The sequence below is a fragment of the Arvicanthis niloticus genome, chromosome 17 (assembly GCF_011762505.2).
Source record: "Arvicanthis niloticus isolate mArvNil1 chromosome 17, mArvNil1.pat.X, whole genome shotgun sequence".
NCBI classification, from domain to species: Eukaryota; Metazoa; Chordata; class Mammalia; order Rodentia; family Muridae; genus Arvicanthis; species Arvicanthis niloticus.
The window spans coordinates 17,074,508-17,094,560 of record NC_047674.1 but is presented as its reverse complement, the minus strand read 5'-3'; the positions used below and the strand labels follow the sequence as shown (position 1 = coordinate 17,094,560).

The 20,053-nt window shown below is 42.0% G+C and overlaps 2 protein-coding genes and 1 pseudogene across 3 annotated transcripts in view; all 3 read left to right on the top strand.

Moving 5' to 3' along the window:
* LOC117722735 (UDP-glucuronosyltransferase 1A3) overlaps positions 1-20,053 on the top strand; it is a 134,726-nt gene that overhangs the window by 1,798 nt on the left and 112,875 nt on the right. The window lies entirely within an intron of this gene.
* LOC143434802 (UDP-glucuronosyltransferase 1A8 pseudogene) lies at positions 5,908-10,110 on the top strand (annotated as a pseudogene). Its single transcript, XR_013104561.1, has 3 exons — positions 5,908-5,932; positions 7,569-8,153; positions 8,760-10,110. The product of XR_013104561.1 is annotated as a UDP-glucuronosyltransferase 1A8 pseudogene (transcript).
* The window catches only part of LOC117722699 (UDP-glucuronosyltransferase 1A9-like), a 29,267-nt gene continuing 24,283 nt past the window's right edge, over positions 15,070-20,053 (top strand). The window contains exon 1 of the mRNA XM_034521962.2: positions 15,070-16,053. Coding sequence (XP_034377853.2) covers positions 15,199-16,053 — 855 coding nt within the window. The 5' untranslated portion in view covers positions 15,070-15,198. The remainder of the gene's footprint in view (positions 16,054-20,053) is intronic.

Genomic DNA, 20,053 nt, shown 5'->3' with positions numbered 1-20,053 from the left:
ACATTCAAGAGTTCCATAAAAGTACTAAACTGAAAACTATTGTACATCTGCAGAAGACCTGGTGCAAACCCATGTTGGCCCTGTGCATACTGTTTCAGTGTTTGTGAGTTCATATGAGCTTTTCTGAGTTGTTTTAGAGGGCTTTGTTCTCCTGGTGCCCTCTGTCTGTTCCTTCTCCCCAATGCTTGCTGCCTCCTCCTCCTTGGCGTTCCCTGAGGTCTGAGGGAAGGGATTTGATGGAGACATCTCCTTTAGAGCTGTGTACTCCAGGGTCTGTCTCTCTGAAATGTCTTGCTGTGGTCTCTGTGCTTGTTCCCATCTGCTGTAAGAGGAAGTAGCTATGCTGATGGCTGAAGAAGACATCAACTATGAGTGCAGCAGAAAACCAGTGGGAGTCATTTTATTGCTACCTTTTTCTTAAACAGTTCAGAAGTATGTGGCTTTCTCTGAGCTCTTGAGGCTGTCTAGACCCAAGCAGTGTCAGGTGTGAGTTCCATCTCATAGGATAGGCCTTAAGTCAGATCAGACACTGGTTGGTTAATCTCACAAGGTTGGTACCTCCATTGCTCTAGCATATTTACAGTCAAGACAGATTGTAGGTCAAACCTTTTGTGGTGGGCTTGATGATTCCTTTCCCTTTGGTATCCTGCAGCATACCTTTCCATGTAATAGAATCTAGAGCATGGGGTTGAAGGTTCTATGCAGCCAGCAGCTCAATCTCTCCATGTTCAGTGAGTTGTGTGTGTGTTGTCTTCAACACTGGGACCTTGCTGTCATTGTGTGGAGAGCAACCTATTATCTTGGCACAGCCTGGGTTGTTTGTGGATTTCCATGGGGTCCTTTTGACCCACAACTGAATTACATGAACCTGAGTCCCAGTACTGGGGGCTTCATTTGGAGAGAAGATATGGCAAGCAGTGTTTTTGTCTCCTTTACGACATGTAGACCTTGCTAGCATTGCCTTCCCGTTACAGGAAGTTTCTACTGCACTGGGTTTCCACACTGCCACTCAAATGGTCTTCAGTTCTACCTGGCTCTTCCAACAATCTCTCCCTCAGTCCCATCTCCACCACCTCCTTCTCACCTGACTCTCCTAATCTTTTCTCCTCTCTTGGCTTCAGTCCACTCACAAAATGTATGTTCCACTCCCAAGGAGATTGATATGATCCTCCTACTTGCTTCCTCTATTCCTAACCTTTCTGGGTCTATGGACTGAAAGTTGTTTATCACTTATTTAATGACTACTATCCAAATATAAGTGGACACATACAATGTTTATCTTTCTGCGTCTGGGTTTCCTTACCAAGGATGATTTTTTTTTATAGTGCCATACATTTGCCTACAAATTTCATGATGTCGTTTTTGGGTTTTTGAGATCAGGTTTTTCTATGTTGCCCTGACTGTCCTGGAACTCACTGTGTAGACCAAGCTGGCCTTGAATTGTGAGATGCACCTACCTCTGACTCATGAGCGCTGGGATTAAAGGTTTGTATCATGATTACCTGGCTTAACTTCCTGTAATCTCTAGGGATTTAGGTCTCTGTTGTTCATGATCGATTTAGCTAACCTGTGCTTTTTGGTTTTCATATGAAGTTGAAAATTGTCCATTTTATGTCTGTGAAAAATTGTGTTGAAATTTTGATGAAATTTATTGCTTCAGATATGGGGGATATTTTTAACTATGATAATCCTATAGGATCCATGAGCATGAGAGATCTTTCCATGTTCTGATATCTTCTTCTATTTCTTTCTTCAAAGACTTGGCTAGAGTTATGAAGATATTTTATATTGTTTAAGGATATTATGATAGATGTTGTTTATCTGATTTCTTCCTCAGTCTTTCATTGTAAATAGGAGGGTGTCTGATTTTCTCAATTAAATTTGTCAAACATGTTCATCAGTTTTTGGAGTTTCCTGGTGGAAGTTTTAGGAACACTTATATACTCTATTGTATCATCTGCAAAATAAAGGCAATTTGACTTCTTTCTTTTCTGTTTGTATCCCCTGATCTCTGTCAGTTGCCTTGTTGTTCTAGTTAAGACTTCAAGTACTACATTGAATGGGTGTTCAAAGATTGGACCACCTTAACAAAGTCAGAAAGATAGTTGATGTTCTTTTCCATGGATTTAACTTGCCAATACATTAGAGACACAAGCCAAAGCTTGGCAGACTTGTCGATGCTCTTTAGTGATCACATTACAATCGTTTCATTGAATGACCTTATTTTGTAAGTGATAATTAGTGATATTTACTAACTTTCTGTCTTTGGATTTTGTGAAGACAACTGTGCTAACTGTTCTTCAATACTTTCTTTACATCCACAAGTTTCCATATAATGTTCTGATGTCTCATGAAGTTAGAGGTAGGGTTTGTGGGTAATACTCTGTGTATGTGTCACACTCATGCACACCCCAAACACTTAGTCACAAACACATACACCAACCACCACCACCACCATCACCCTCACCACCACTAAAACCCTCAGTTTCACTAATTCACACACACAGTGCTCAGCCACACACAATCATATATATGTGCACATGTGGAGGTTCTTGATAAATAGCTTTACAGGTGTGAATTAGGGTTTTGCTGACACTCAGTGAAAAACTGAGTGGATCAGTATGTCTTCTCTAACAGTGGCCTTAGGTGAAGATTCTAATGACATCATCTTTTCACTATGTAGGAGTCTGTTTAGCCAAAAGCAATTAGTAATTGTGTTGGTTTGAGTAAGTTTGACTCCCATAGACTCATATGTTTGCATGCTTGGCCCATCAGCAGTGGTATTATTAGTAGGTGTGGTCTGTTTGGAGTAGATGTGGGCTTGTTGGAGGATGTATGTCACTCCGGAGTGAGCTTTGAGGTGTCCTTGTGCTAAAGGTCTGTCCAGTGTAGAAAGAGTTTCCTCCTGGCTGCCTGTGGAATCCAGTCCCCTTCTGCTGCCTACCTTTGTGTCAATATGTCGAACTCTTGAGTCTTCCAGTACCTTGTCTGCCTGGAGACTGCCATGCTTCCCACTATGATGATAATGGACTGAATCTCTGAAACTGTAAGCCAGACCCAATTAAATGTTTTCCTTTATAAGAGTTGGTCACGGCTTCTTTTCACAGCAATGAAACCCTAACTTAGACAGTAAGTTACCCACAGCCGAGGTTTTCTGATGTATTTCTGATGTACTTTTGATGTGTACAACTTAGTGGTTGACAAATATCTTTCCCTTCTATCAGTGATGGTCAGCAGAATAGCATTTGCTGTAATGTAGAAGGAAGTATCCAGTGCACTAGTCTCTTTTCCATGTTTCTAAGCTTCTCTCGCTCTCCTGCTTCCCAGATAATATGACTTTCTCTCTTTAAAGAGAGAGTGTGGAATTATTTTCCTTTTTTGCTTGTACAATTATTCATCATGGAAATCAACTCTGAAATTCTCTAAACTCCTGAGACAATGATTTCCACAGCCACGTGTCAATTTGGTTGTTGTGTACAGACTTTCATTTTGACTATTTCAGGCCTATATGATGCTGAACATGCTCTTCATTGTGGGATCAGCTGCTACCAGAGAAAGTCACTGTCTCAAGTGTGCTACCTGTCCTGTAGCATAGGTCAGGTTGCCTGGCATTGGGCACTAGGGGGAAAGATTTCTTACTAAACTGTGGTTTGTCATTTATGTTTACCACTTCGACAGTTTCTGGCTCAATGAATTACTTTTTGCCAAGTTACATAATTTAAGTTACTAAATCTTATAAAATTGCTCTCACTGGTATATGTGTATTTACAGTTGAATTAGTTATTTATAATTTTCAGGTTGTTTAAAAATACTGGCTTTATTTCAATTTTGTCTTAGGGTTTCATTGCTGTGAAGAAACACTATGACTAAGGCAACTTTTATGATTTTTCTCTCATTTATAATTTTTTATAATTTGGTTGGGGCTGACTTACAGTTTCAGAAGTTCTGTTCATTATCATCCTGGCAAGAAATGTGGTAGTGTCCAGGCAGATATGGTGCCGAGAGACAAGGAACTGAGAGTTCTACATCTTGAACCAAAGAGAGTCAGGAGAGTACTGTGTTTTCCTCAGGCACCCAGGAGGAGAGTCTCTTCCACACTGGGTGCTGGCCTGCTCATAGGATCTCAAAGCTTACCCCTGACAGTGACTCACTTCCCCCATCAAGGCCACATGTCTTAATAGAACCACATCCCATGTACTAAGTACATCCAAGCCTCCACAATTCCCTTCTAATCACTGTTTTAATCTGTCTCTGGGTTCTTCACTTACAAAGGTGCTTAGGCGATAAGTATGCTACTTTAAAATTTTTTTCTTGAAATTATTTTGAAATGTGTGTATACATGGGATTCATCAGCTTATATTTATTTTATTAAAATAACATATAGTAGTTGGTGGGGAATAGTGCTCTTTTCTTTGTACTTTTATTTTTAGACAACAGATCACTGATATCTTCATAAGTAGAGCTTACAGATTTGCTTAAAGATTTAAGTGCCTTAAAATCTTCATGTTTTCAATCAATCAGTAATGCTAGACATGTAAGCACTTGCTTCATTTTTTGATATGGACAAAAATGTGCCAAGCATCCTGAAATACCTGTTTTCTGTTGAACTCTTTCTATTTTTGTTGTTTTGATTCTTCTCTTCCTCTTCTTTCTCTTCTCCCCTTCTTCCTCTTTCTTCTTCTTATCTCAGTCTGGTGTCCTAGATTCAGAGTGGCCATGTCCAGTTGTATGCATGTTATTGTATGTGTATCATATAGCATAACATATGTTTGAGAAATAGATTTGAAGCTACAAATAATGTGACAGTAAGACAGTGCTGTATGACAGTGGTAACTTTCCCACTGCCTGCCTTCCTCCAGATGTTGTTGAATTAATAAAGTTATGCTAACTTTTCTGAGCAAAAATATTGTATGTAGCTACATTTTTCCCTCAATAGTGCTGGAGATGAAACCCAAGTTCTTATACATGCTAGGCAAACAAGCTACTACTGAGCCATATCCCCAGCCCTCCTTGTATTTTTTTATTTTGATTTACTGAGTTGACCATCAACTTACTCTGTAGCCCAGGCAGCCTCAATTCAATATGCAGTGGTGTGCTGGTTTGGGTACAACCAGCTTCGATAGCTCTATATTGAGTGGCATTATTAGGAGGTGTGGCCTTGTTGAAGGTGTGGTGATACGGAAGGAAGTGTGTCACTTTTTCTTCCTTCTGCCTGAGGTTCAAGATGTAGACCTCTCAGCTGTCTCTCCAGTACCAAGTCTGCCTGCATCCTGCCATGCTTCTCCCTATGATGAAATTTTGTCCTTTATAAGAGTTGCTGTGGTCACCGGGCAGTGGTGGTGCATGCCTTTAATCCCAGCACTTGGGAGGCAGAGGCAGGCAGATTTCTGAGTTCAAGGCCAACCTGGTCTACAGAGTAAGTTCCAGGACAGCCAGGACTACACAGAAAAACCCTGTCTCCAAAAAAAAGTGTTGCTGTGGTCATGGTGTCTCTTCACAGCAATGAAAACCCTAACTAAGGCAAGTAGATAAGCCCAAAGTATCCCTGAAGACCACTTATCTGCTTAATAATAAAAACCTTCAGACTTATATAAGGACATTTTATAGTGCAATGAATACTTTTCTTATGTTCTCTCATCTATCTTTTTAAAAAGAATGCAGTGTGTGGCAAATGTAGTCTCTGTCAGGTGTGTAAGTCTATGGACTCCAGGGTGGTACAGGGATGAGTAATTATAAGAAGGGACATATCCCCAACCAGATATGACACTTGTTTTTCCCTAGCACACCATGACACTAAGAGCTGCACACTGGTGCTTTTCAAAGGTCTGACAGTAAGGAGAAAGAAAAGAAAACATACAGTTTATTATGGGTTCATGATCTTATGAGTGGTACTTGAGATCCTAAATGATGGGAAACCCCAGGGCTACCCAATGTAAGTCCTTGGTGATGGGCTTGCATAACCAGAGTCTGGTGCACTGAGAGTTTCTCCACAGGAGTCCTGTGTGTGTCTGTTCTGCTGTCTCCAGAATGGAAGGGAACCCTGAACCCGCACTGTGTGATGGGGACAGACCTGGGACAGCACTGCTTTAGATCCAAGCAAAGGCTTTACATGACTACTTTAGACAGAAGTAAAAAGTGATTAGACAGATTTAGACAGAAATAACTCTTCCTCTAATAGGAGGAAGAGTTCATAGTGACCAAAGGGCTTGTCTTGTTCACACTTCTGCTTGTCAACATAGTTCCAGGAGACAAATATAGCCAATATGGACTGTGCTAATAATGCAGACCTGCTGCCATATGCCATGATCAGTTACAACATGTCACATGTCAGACAGCATCTGTGCCCATGTTTTCCCTGCTACCTATGCTTAGAAATCTTGCCAAATTTCTCTCCACAGGTATGGACAAGGTGTGCATACTGATCACTATGAACTCTTTCTCCTGTTTTCTGTCTATTAGATCTTTTTTCTTCAATTTATACCCCAAGTCCAGCTCCTGAACCCTGCCCTCCCCTCACATAGCCCCACCCCCATCTCCTTTCCCCTTCTATTCTGATAAGGAGGAACTCCCCATCCCCTCCTCATACCAACCTATTCTGGTTGATCAAGTCACTGCAGAACTAGGCACAGCCTCTTCCACTGAGGCAAGACAAGGTGGCCCAGTTAGGGGAACAGGATCCACAGGCAGGTAACAGAGTCAGGGACAGCCTCCACTCCAGTTGTTGGAGGACCCACATGAAGACCAAGCTATGTATCTGTTCCATATATTCAGGGAGGGGGGTTCTAGGTTCATGCCCTTTGGTTGGTAGTTCAATTTCTGGGAGCCCCCAAGGTCCAGGTTAGTTGATTCTGTTGGTTTTGTGTGTGTGTGTGTGTGTGTGTGTGTGTGTGTGTGTGTGTGTGTGTGTAGTCTGTATCCCCCCGCCCCCCGGGCCCCTCAATCCTTCTTCCAACTCTTTCACAAGACTCTAGCTCCATCTAGTGTTTGTCTGTGGATCTCTGCATCTCTTTCCATTGGCTGCTGTGTGGAGCCTCTCAGAGGACAGTTATGCTAGGCTCCTGCCTGCAAGTGTAACAGAATAACAGTCAGGAATTGGTTCTCACCCATGGGATGGTCCTCAAGTTTGGTCCATCATTGATTGGCCATTCCCTCAGTCTCTGCTTTATCTTTGTCTTTGTACTCCTTGTAAGCAGAACAAGTTTTTGGTCGAAGGTTTTGTGGGTGGGTTGGTGCCCTTATCCCTCCACTGGGAGTCCTGCCTGGCTATAGGAGGTTGCCACTTCAGGCTCCACATCCCAGAATGCTAGAAGTGTCAGCTAGAGACACCCTCATAGACTCCCTGGTCTAGATTCCTCATAGAGCCTCTGCCATCCCAGGTCTCTGGCCTGTCATAGAGATCCCCTCCCTCCCATTTTCATTCATTCTCCAGGTGCTCTTTCTCCATCTCTATTGAGAAGTCAGGTGTGATTCTGATAAGTCTGCTCTTATATGTAACTTTGCCTTTTTCCCTTGCAGCTTTTAGTATTCTTTCTCTGTTCTATACATTTAATGTTTTGATTATTATGTAGTAGGAAGATTTTCTTTTCTGATCCAATCTATTTGGTGTTCTGTAAGTTTCTTTTCTCTACTAAGAGGTTTTTCAACTCGATTTTTCAAATTGTTATTTTCACACTGTAGAAGTTTGTTTAGTGACAAGAGGTTAGTGGAGTACCTTCAGTAGAGTTTTTTTGATGCTGTGTCTGGATCCTTTCAAGGTACGATGCTTAACTGCTAACAAATACTTTTTGCTCCCATCTGTGGCCTTCACGAGAGTAGTATTTTGCCACTATCTTGGAGAAGGTTCCCAGTGCTCCAGTTCCCTTTCTTACATCCCCAGACTTCTCTGGCTTCTCTGATAGCATGAATTTCAACAAGAGACTATCCAACAAGTTTATTGACTTGGAGGAACATTTATTTTGCCATGTATTTTTAAAAACACTCATAGCATTTACCTCTGAAGTTCTCCAAACCCCTACAACAGCTTATTCTCTCTTCAGCCACACATCTATTTGATTGTTAAGCACAGAGTATGTTTTGAACTATCCCAGACCTGTGATGTCCAATATGGTCTTCATTAGAAGCATTAACTGCTACCAGGGAAGCCACTGGCTGAGGTGAGTTCTTTCTCCTTTGTAGCATGAATAATAAGCTTGTCATAAACTGTTAATGAGAGCTTTTCTTACTAATCTCTGAGTTCTCATGTTTGGGGATTCTTCCTGGTTGTGTACTGTGGGGCAGTGGGCTGTAAGGGGCAGCTGGGTACCTGGTTGAGCACAGGGCTCAAACCCTGGAGACCCTAAAGGGACAATAGTTGTTCGGCCTTGTTCCTGGGCCCTGGTTGCTCTCACTTAGCTTTAGCCCTCCACAGCCTCTCCCAAAGAGAGGTTTGTGGCCATCAGTCATGTAGCACAGGTAGAGGGTGTGACTACAGGCTGCAGAGCCTCAAGACATCTCCATATTCATGAGATACCTAAAGGCCAGAGGGCGTAGTCCATTGAGCATTTCTTCCCAGACCGTCCTCCTACTTACAAAAGGTATTTAACATCAGGCCCTCCCTGAGAACATGAGGTATAGCTTCATCCACTTTCCACTGTGACAATAAACGTTTTAAGACCTGGACTACCTCTCTTCTTTGGGGCCCTGCTGTGGGGACCGTGGAGAAGGCCTTCAACTATAGAGCCACCCTCTAATCTCCCACCTACAACCTCTCTGCGTTCCAGCCATGGAGCCCACTAACTCAAGCAAGTAACTCAAGCCAGCTGAGGCCCAGCCAAGTGAGTCACCACGACCAAGAGTCTCATTCCCTGCAGGCTTCCGCCAGAGCTCACCTTCTTCCCCTTCCTGCTTTCAGCTGCTGGTCGATCCAGCCTATATGTCCTGTCTCTGTCCTTCTGCAGCCTCTCAGCAGGGCGGTCACCTCCTGGCCCGGGTATCCCCAACCCAAGATCTCTGGCCCATGCGGGGGTCTCAGACTGTGTTCTTTCTACCCTGGAGTGGAGTCATTCGGCATCTCACAGCCCGGCTTTCACCCAGCTCAACATGGAGTGAGCACAGTTGAATTCCTGTACTTCTGCCTCTGTGAGCTGTGGCCCTAGCCCCTTGGGGTGGCAGACACTCGGGATCCACAACTCAGCCCAACAGGACCCACACCCACACTCACACCACAACCCACAGTGTACCATTCATTTGGTGGTGCATTACTGCTTTTTAGAAATCTGTGCTTGTTGATGTGCATTGGTGAGTCGGTGATAGTCTAGCATATAATCACCTTGATGCATTTAAATATTGTGTTTGGAAAAATGGTGAAACTTTTGTTTTTGCTCTTTTCATACCATATTATGTTGACAAACATTTAAAGAAGTTTTGTATTTATCAGTTTGAGGGGGGTTGTTTTATAAATATTATGTATAGTAACAAATTTGTGGGTCTCCCTGCCCTAGTGGATCATCAGCCAATTCAGTCCACAAGGGCAAAAGGAGAAGAGACATTGAACCTCATGGGACCTGCAGTCAGTTGGCAGATCAGCTTTACTTAGGGTGGTTGAAGACTTATAATTTTTGCATGGACTGAGGGTAGGGACATCCAGAACAATCAAAGACCATTGGCTGGGGTTTAGAATACCTGGAATGCCTCATTACCATGGGGGAAGCATTTCAGGGATCTTAGGTGCTGACCAAACAAGTTTTGTCAGGAGAAAGAAAATTGATCCTACAAACTAATTGTGGACAATTGACATTCCTCAGGTCAAGGGAAGTATAGGGTGTATGTCAAAGAAGGAGAAATTCTGCTAAAATCAATGGTAGACTTAAGACTTCATTAAAACAAAAACTAACATTAGCCTGGGCATAAGGTTCTTTTTTTTTTTTTTTCCACGTTTCAACTTCAATCTTGTAATCACAAGCTATCATTTAACCTTGGGTGTATACACCCTAAGCCCTACCCTCTAGGGCAGCATTATCCCTGGGGCATAAGGTTCTTTATCTTCATTTTGTACTTCCTATTAACTGATAGCAGTTTTTGTTGTTGTTTGGTTTTTTGTGCTTTTTACCTTTCAGTAGTAAATTTATCATGTTCTATTTTCAAATAAAATTTTTATTTTGTATTCAATAGTCTCCTACTTGCATACAATTTATTTTGATCAAATCCACCCCTCCCCACTTCATCTTCTCCAATTCTTCATACCCTTGCACTAACAATGCATTGTTTTAGGTGTGCCTTTGTCTTTTTAACAAACCAATATTGATAGATACTTAGTTCCAGACTGGAATAACCCTTCCAGTCCTTCAAATTTTAAATCATTTCCTAATACTGCTAATTTTCTCAGCAGCACAGAGCCCCAGAGGCAGAGTGGCTGGAGCTAGGTAGGCACACAGCACATTTTAGTGCATCTGGCTAATTGTTTTTGCAATTCTGTTGCATACATTCTTGCACTTGCCTTTTGCCATCTGGTTAACTCTAGTGCTACCTGCACTCACTGTCTCTGACTGGAGCCTGCCCTTCCAGTTATCTTGCTTGTGTCTGAACTCCTCAGGGTTCAGATGTCTCTGTGATCCAGTGATCCTGAGCTCCAGCTGCTCTGAGTGCAGTGGCTCCTCTAGGATGTCTCTGGCTATGGTGTCTTCACGGGAGCAGATCATCTGGGTGTCTGCCCCCGCCACAAGGCCCAGGCAAGGGGCAGAAGGGGAGTGGTATTCCACAAGGGCAGGGTTTGGGTCTCTGGTGGGTCCTGAGTGCTCCCTGCTCCCAATTGTAGCTCTGGGGCTTAGGGAAGTGGGTGAATGTTCTTACCTGCTGCTCTGAGTTCAGTGGCCTCTCTAGGATGTCTAGGGATATGGTGTCCACACAGGCACAGATCAGTTGGGTGTCTGCTCCAGCCACAAGGCCCAGGCGAGGGGTGCCTTTGTGTTTCTAATCCACACATGTGAATACATATTTAATATCCCAGACTGTACCAATCGTTATCCTTAGTCTTGTCTATCTTTCTGTCTTTCTTCTTTTCTTTTCCCTTTGTTTGTTGGTTTCCTTTTTTCTTCCCTCCCTTACTCCCTCCCTTGTTCCCTCCCACTGTTCTTTCTTTTTTTTCTTTCTTTCTTTCTTTCTTTCTTTCTTTCTTTCTTTCTTTCCTTCCTTCCTTCCTTCTGAAGACCCCCATACTCGGGAGACCCTTCCTCAAGCCTCCGGAATCGAGACCACCCAAAAATCACAAGAAACCATACCTGGATGCAATCAGCAGAGGTTTATTAGAGGAGGAGCCGGAGGTCAAAAACGACAAGCTCTTTAGCTCCAAGAGCAGGGTTTTTGGCCACGTGTGGTGGGATAAAGGATCTTTTATAGCATGGGGTGGGGGGGAGGAAGGCATTTTCACGCGCTTACACATGATTGGTTGTTTTACAAATTTTGAACATAGCACTGGGAAGACCAAGGGAGGGGTAACCAAGAACAGTGGAACATTTCAGAGAATCTAGCCCAAATGATCTAGAGTCATGTGAGATCACTCTGCACACTCATTCTTCTCAAAAATGTGGTTTTCACCATGCTATTGTGTTCTATCCTGCCATTTCAGATTACTATCTTTACTTTTTCCGGCTATAGGGCTATGGCCCCACCTAGGTGGTAGCATCTTTATCTGTAATCAGGAATGCCTTCCTGCCTTGGGCGAGGCTTGGGGAATGTAATCCAGCAAGTGTCCTTCACCTGGAATGTGAAGGCCTGAAATCTTATTTTCAGTTCTGAGTTCTGTAAGGTGAAAAATCTACACATGTTTCATAAAATGGCCTTTATAATTTTTCACTCTACACTTCCTTCCTTCCTTCCTTCCTTCCTCCCTTCCTTTCTTTGTTTTCTTTCAAGTTAGGACATCTGCTTGCCTCTGCCTTCAGAGTGCTGAAACTAAAGGCAGACACCACCATCCCTGGCTCTTAAGATCTTTCTTAAACACAGAGTCTTTCCTAATCCTGCTATTTTCTCAGCAGTACAGAGCCTCAGAGGTAGAGTGGCTGGGGCTAGGTATGCACACAGCACATTTTAGTGCATCTGGCTAATTGCTTTCCAAACTTTGAGCAGCTCACCACTTGGTCACTGTGTGAGAGTTTCCCGTGGTGCCCCCTGCTTCTCTGCATATGGTCCAACTTGTAAAGTTTTGTGAGCTTTGGTGATGATACATTTTGTGTGGATGCTTCTGTGTTTACTAGCTGTTTCAGTAGGTAGTTGGGACATTTGTGTACTTCCTCCTTGGTGAATTACACATTGGTATCCTTGTACCAATCTGTCCAATTGCTACCAGCATCTGGAGTTCAGGAACATTAACACTTAGCCCTTCAAATATGTGCTGTACCTTTTTCTTAGCTGTTTATTTTTCAATTTGTATGTGTAAGGAGTTTTGCTTTGCTGTATGTATACCATGTGCATGTAGTACACACAGAAGTCAGAAGAAGGCATGGGATACCCCGGAACTAGACTATGTGCCTCTGTACTGGTTGGTTGTATCAACATGATACCAGTTGGAGTTATCTGAGAAAAGGAAACCACAACTGAGAAACTACTTCCCTAAGACTGGCCTGTAGGCAAGCCTGCATTTTCTTCATTAGTGATTGGTCAGGCAGGGCCCAGGCCAGGGGAGGCAGGGCCCAGGCCAGGGAAGACAGGGCTCAGGCCATGGGAGGTGTGGTTCTGGGTTGCATAAGGGAGCAGTCTGAACAAGCCATCAGGATCAAGCCAGTCAAAAGCATTCACCCTTGTCTTCTGCTTTAGTTTCTGCCTCCAGGTTCCTGCCTGGATTTCCCACCCTGCAGTCTTTTACAGAGGTATTGTGCCCTGAGAGTGGAAAGCTAAAGTCACCCTTTCCTTCCTAAGTTGCTTTTGGTCATGGTCTTTTGTCACAGCAACAGAAACCCTAGCTAAGACAGCTTTAAAGACTTTGGAATGACCTGCTGCTTTAAGTTGTTTAATTTAGGATTCAAGTGAATTTAGAACCAACACTGCTTTTCTCTCTCTGGATCTGTTTTCTAACAGCAGACCTGTGCATTTTCATTCTCATTCTGCCTTATTCAGCATTTTAAAAGACTCTGTTTATCTGTAAAACAATAACAGCAGAATATTAAGATGCATACTTGGATTTATTTGTGTAGAATGTATATAGCACTTTACCAAGCAAAACACATGCATTCATTGACAACATAGTTTTCAAAACTTATCAGAATTAAAAATATGCTTAATATTAAGATAATTGGGATAACAACAAACTATGCTTATCCTCATGATCACTTGAAATAATTCATGGGGCCAGAGATTTGATTCAGTGGTTGAGAATATCACCTGCTTCTCAGAAGAACCCAGATTTAATTCCCAGCCTCCACATCACAGTTTGTAAAGTAACTCCACACCCCCAGATTTCTTCTGATCTCCATGGGCACCACATGAAGATGGTGCACATACATACATGGAGGCAAAATGCACAACACATAAATAATAAATAATAACTTAAAAATATACAAAATAATCAGTAATATACCCAAGTTTAAAAAATTAAATAAAGGTTATTATTTACAAATCTTTGTAAGTATGCCAAGGATGGTGGTGCATGCCTTTCATCCCAGCACTCATGAGGCTGAGGCTGATGGATCTCTGAGTTCAACATCAGTGTAGTCTACAGAGTGAGTTCTAGGACAGACAAGGCTACACAGAGAAACCCTGTCCCAAACAAGTAAAACAAACAAACAAACAAACAAATAAAAAACAAAAATTCCCAAACCAAAAATCAAAGCCAAAACAGAAACCTTGCTGATAAATCAAAACATCGCATATCAAAATTAACCTGACCCAAAGTCTATACAGTTCAAGGAATGTCTGTCGAGTTATAGCCACTCCTCTGAATAGATGCTGTGCTGAAAGTCAAAGGCTTTCTTGTAGATGAGTATTTTTCTCACATTCTAGTGTATTGGGTGAATGAGAGATTTTCAATAAATTGATGGGGAAGGGAGACAGTGTTATTTCTGAGTTAGGACTTTCAAATTGAAATGTTGCTCTCTTGTCCTAGCAAGATCAGGTGAGATATGGGAGTGGTCACAAAAAATCAAGCAGAAACCACAAAATGGACAAGATGCCATTCATAGCACCAGGAAGAGTACACTAAAAATAGGAAAAGTAAGAATACCTTCAGAGTGGTTGTGGAGACCAGACAATAATGCAAGTCTGGTGGAAAATCAAAATGATACCGCCCTGTGTAGAGCTTTCTGATAGTTTGTTAGCAGTGAACACTGGAATTTCCTCATGAACTAGCAGCCTTTATCCTAGTTGAAGGACTTGAGATCAATTCCTAAGAAGAACCTGCATGTGGTGCTGATGGCAGCACTATTCAAAGTAGCCACAAGGTGGAAACACACCCACAGATGCTGGAAGGCCATGAGAGACAGAGCCACAGCTCTGTGGAGAAGTTTCTCCAGGAACTGAGGGGCATCACAGCAGAGCTCTCTGCTTCTTCATAGAGCATGTCTGCTTATGGCTTCAGGAGCATCAGAGGGGATGTTGTAAGGAGGTTGATGGTCAACTTCCTTTAAGTCCCTGGAGTGGTCCATGGAGATGGTTGTTGATCTCGTGTCAGCAAGTCAGAAGACAGAGTGTTTGGAAAAGGAACAAGAATCCCACTGCATGTGCACAGATACCAGCAGTGTTGCTCATCTGGCAGAGTTGATTCACTGTCTCTGGGAAGGACAGGCTCAGGAACTCCCCCTTGAGGCTTGGAAGCAGAGACAGCAAATCTCTTTAGAACAGAGTCAGTCTGGTCACCTAAAAAAAAGTCCAGATTTTGCTTTGAGACCAATACTAAAACTGTAAACTTCTTTGATACTTGCTTCCTTTTGTAAAAACATTTAGACTCCTTAAGGTCCAGTATATTTCCTCATAACTATTTCAAGGCTCACATTGTGTGATACTGCCCAAGAACAGGGTCACAAGCCATTCTCCTCAGGAAAGCAAACAAGTATGTTTCTCAATAATGGTTGTTCAGTTTTATTGTTCTCCCAAGTAAATCATTGTCTTGAATTGCTGTGTGAGTACACATTCTTCTGAAGGTGGAGATTTATCTCTGACTCACACTTTCTCTGCTGTATTAGGAGAGCACAAAATCTCAGCAGTCCTATTGTCTTGGGCTGAGTTTCTCCCATGGCTCTTGAAAACTTTTCAGCCTCTCTTCCTCTCTATGTGTCCCTGCTGCTGGCCTCTGGCTTGGTCCAGGCAGGCAGGCTGCTGGTGGTGCCCATGGATGGGAGCCACTGGCTCACCATGCAGATGGTTGTGGAGAAACTCATTCACAAAGGCCATGATGTGGTGGTAGTCATCCCAGACGTGAGTTGGCAGCTTGGGAAATCACTCAATTGTACGGTGAAGACGTACTCGAGTTCCCACACTCTGGAGGATCTGGACCGTGAGTTCAAGTATTTTTCTCACACTCAATGGAAAACTCCTGAACACAGTACACGTTCTTTCCTGACAGGCTCAGGCAAAGGTTTCTTTGAACTAATATTTTCACACTGTAGGAGTTTGTTTAATGACAAGAAGTTAGTGGAGTATTTGAAGCAGACTTCATTTGATGCTGTGTTTCTGGATCCTTTTCATGTATGTGGATTAACTGTTGCCAAATATTTGTCACTCCCATCAGTGATCTTTGCAAGAGGTATATTTTGCCACTATCTTGAAGAGGGTACCCAGTGCCCAAGTCTTCCTTCTTATGTTCCTAGAATTTTCTCAAAATTGACAGACACCATGACTTTCAAGGAGAGAGTGTGGAACCATCTTCTCTACATTGAAGAACATTCATTTTGCCACTATTTTTTAAAAACCGCTGTAGAAATTGCCTCTGAGGTTCTGCAGACCCCGGTGACTATGACAGACCTCTACAGCCCAGTGTCCATTTGGTTGTTACGCACTGACTTTGTGCTGGAATTCCCCAGACCTGTGATGCCCAATGTTGTCTTTGTTGGTGGGATCAACTGCCTCCAGCAGAAGCCACTTTCCAAGGTATGTTATCTATTCTTTAGACATGAAGAGAGCTCTACATTTGAAAAATGTAAAAAGAAGTTCTTTACTGAGCTGTGATTTACTGATTTTATTACTGAATATGTAATTTCTTTTTGGTTAGAGAATTGCTTTGTGCCTACTTACTAATTAGGAAAATAATTCTATATAGGTGTCTCATTGATGTGGTTGTCTACTGCTGTGGCATAATTTTATATAAATTTTAGAGTACAATCCAATTTTTAATATATATGCATGCCTTCATATTGTGTGTGTGTGTAGGTTATGAAATTGGAAATGGGAGTGGAAAACATGAATGAGTAAGAACAAAGACAGCAATGATAGACATGTTACATCAAAGCAGAAGGAGGATTATTCAGGGAGAAGAAGAGAACATGGAGCTAAGGCTGGGTACCAGGGGAGTGGAGTAGCCAGAGAAAAGCACCACACATCTGAAAAATGCCATGATGCCACTAGATAATTTTTATTCTCACCTAGAAAAGTAATTTAAAAAGACAACAACAAACACAACAATAATAACAACAACAAGACCCCTTATTGCTCTGGCTAAGACTTCAAGTACTATATTGAATAGGTGTTGAAAGAGTGGACCACCTTAACAAAGTCATAAAGATACATGATGTTCTTTTCCATGCATTTTACTTGTGAATACATTGGAGACACAAGCCAACACTTAACATATTTGGTACTGTCCTTTAGTGATCACATTACAATCTTTTCATTGAATGACCTTATTTTGTAAGTGATAATAAATGATATTTACTAGCTTTCTATCTTTGGATTTTGTGAAGAAGACTGTGCTAGCTGTTCTTCAATACCTTCTGTACATTGAAATGTTTCTGTATAATGTTCTGATATCTCATGTGGCAAGAGATAGGGTTGTTGGGTAATACTTCTGAGCATGTGCCACACTCATGCACACCCCACACACTTAGTTACACACACATACACAAACCACCACCACCATCATAACCACCACTACAACCATGACCCTCAGTCTCACACAGTAATTCACACACACCATGCTCAGCCACATAATCACATATATGTGCATATGTGGAGATTCTTGATAAAGAGTTTGTATGCAGTACAACCACAGACCTAAACAAACAAACAAAAATAACCCTGGGACCATGTATGTGTCTACCTTAGTATGTCCATGTGGCAGCCATGTTTTACATATAGTGTTTTTGTTGCTGAAGAACAGAAATTTTATGTAGAGTTATATCTGTGTATTGAGAAGGAAACTGTGTGACTGTATGTATCTAGGGATGTGTTTGTGTTCAATGTTCTACATCCTACCGAGGGGATTTGATAAAAGTCTTGTAACACAACACCCATAAATCTCTCTGGAGAATTTTTTTTTTATAGAGGTGTAATTAAATCTTACATGGGGTTGCCATACACACAAGTGCAGCACAGAATGGCTCTGCACTAGCCATTCCCTACTCAAGGTGTCCTTTGGTTTGGGATATGCCTTTCTGCAAACTTCTCTAGCATTCTTTCCTCCTTCCTGCCAAGTAAATGTCAACTCTTACCTTCTATCCTTATTATGTTTAACTATGCAAGCACATTATAGATGCAGAGAGTCTTAGTGGAGTTCATAGTTTTCTAAATTCTCAAAATCTAACTACACCATTTAAAAACTGTGTTTGAAAACTGGCATTGCCATAGAGGGCATGATCTTCCAAAGGCAAAGATCACAAGCTTTTCTTTTTGGGAAAATACACAAATATAAAGTCTTCAGAAACAGCTCATTAGTTAATCTTCTGGATAAGTCATTGGCAGTGAGAATAACCACCTATGAAGATATAAACACATGTCTTTAGTGAGGTAGGTTTGGTACCTATACCTTTTCCTGCTACTGTACTAGAGATGTAGAGTCTAATAGATTGTTCTGGGGTGTGCTTTTCCCAGGCTTCTGCAGTTTTCCTAGCTTCCCTTCCTTTGTGTATGTGTCTGCTGCTGGTCTCTGGCTTTGCCTAGGTATGCAGGCTTCTGGTGATGCCTGTGGATAGGAGTCAAACCTTTACCATGAAATCTCTTTTGGAAAAGCTCACCCACAGAGGCCATGAGTTAGTGGTAATGGTTCCAGAAGTGAGTTGGGAGTAGGGAAAACCATTGAATTCTCCCAGGGAAGACTCATCTGGCTTCTTACATTCTGGTGGAGTAGGGTTTTGCTGACAATGGAAAAGTCAGGGGATGTGTATGTTTTCTCTAACAGTGACCTCAGCTGAAGGCTATAATGAATGACATCATCTTTGCATTGTGTGTAGTCTGTTTAGCAAAAAGCAATTAATAAGTACCCACAGAAGAGTTTTCTGACCCATTCCTGTACCCTTTTGATGTGTGCAACTTAGCTTTTGCCAAATATCTTCCCCTGTCTACCTATTGAAGGGTCCTATTCATCCCAGTTTGTCTCCACTCAGAAACTAGGACATAAGCCTTTGCTCCAGCAGCAGATCCAAAGTCCTGGAACAAGACAATAAAATCTCCCACTTGAGGAACAACCTAAAGATAGCCACCTAAATAAAAGATATCTTATCTCAGGATAGGCTATCTGTCCTGGGCAGCCCATCCTGTTGTTAATCATTCATGGTGCTAGAATCCTATGGTTAATCATTCATGATGCCCATCTGGGGCATCCCAGCACCCATCAATGAGGTTTTAGATTACCTCACCCTAACAATATAATAGCAAAATGTTTACCTATCTTAAGCTTCTGTAGCTGACCTGCTTGTCTGAATTGTTCTAAGGCTAGAAGCTGCTGAGTCTGGCATTTAACACCCCATAGTAAAACAGCAGGGGACTAAGTAAAGTAGCATTTGTTCTATCTCCACAGGAACTGCTGGGCTCTAGGTTGAAGTCTAAGGAAGAAAAAAAGGAGGGAGGCCTGTCTCTGCTCTATGTCCTCAGCACTTGTATGTCTTTCAGAGTGTATGGTCAAATGATAAAAAGTTTATCACAAGTTTGCACATAAATTCAGGTCATAAATTAAATAAAAGGTTTATAACAGAGAATTTCCACATGAGTATCCACTAAGAGTAAGTATCTGGGTTAACATTCATGATTTGTTACTAGCTCTACAGGTTCATGGAGAGTTAAAGACCATAACTAAGTTATCCTTGAAGTTTTGTATAGATAAACCCAGTCATTATTTTATCTTCTGTCTGTGCACTTATAGTAAATCCTTAGGGAGTCCTCAATTACTGGCCAAGTCCCAGAAGGCTATCTGGGCACTTGTAGACTTTGACCTTAATTAGCAGAGTTTTCCCATATAAATTCTTAAAACAGTTTCATTAAAGTAAAAACTAACATTGGACATAAGGTTCTTGATCTTCATTTTATACTTTCTGTTAACTGATAGCTGGGTTTTTTTTTTTCCTTTCAGTAGTAAATTGTACAGATAACTGGGTTCACCTGAAAGGAAGGCTGGGAATGAAAGGGGAATGGAGGGTGAGAGAAAACATGGGGCCAAGACAACCTGAAATAGTTGGTAATGACATGGTAGAACTACATTTTTGAGAGGAATGAGTGTGCAGAGTGATTTTCACATGACTCTAATCATTTAGGGTGAGTACCTCTGAAATGTTCCACTATTTTTATGTTTTCTATCCTTGACAACCCCTCACCCCCCCTCCCCACTGCCCTGGTTTGTGGCGTTTCCCTTTAAAACCCTTCTCAGACTGGCTGGCGGGGTTGAACTCTACTCCTGCGCGACTGTGTAGTTAGACCGCTGGCTGCCAGCTTTCTTCCCTAATAAACCTCTGCTGATTGCATCCAGGTATGGTTTCTTGTGATTTTTGGGTGGTTTCGATTTCCTGAGACTTGAGGAAGGGTCTCCCGAGTTTGGGGCTCTTCAGTTACATAAGTCCCAGTATCTATTAATCCTTTAAAACTTTTTCTTCAATTATTAACTTAAGACTAGGTCTCATGCTAGTAATAGATTGAACCCAATATACATTAGAGGAACCAAAGCCAT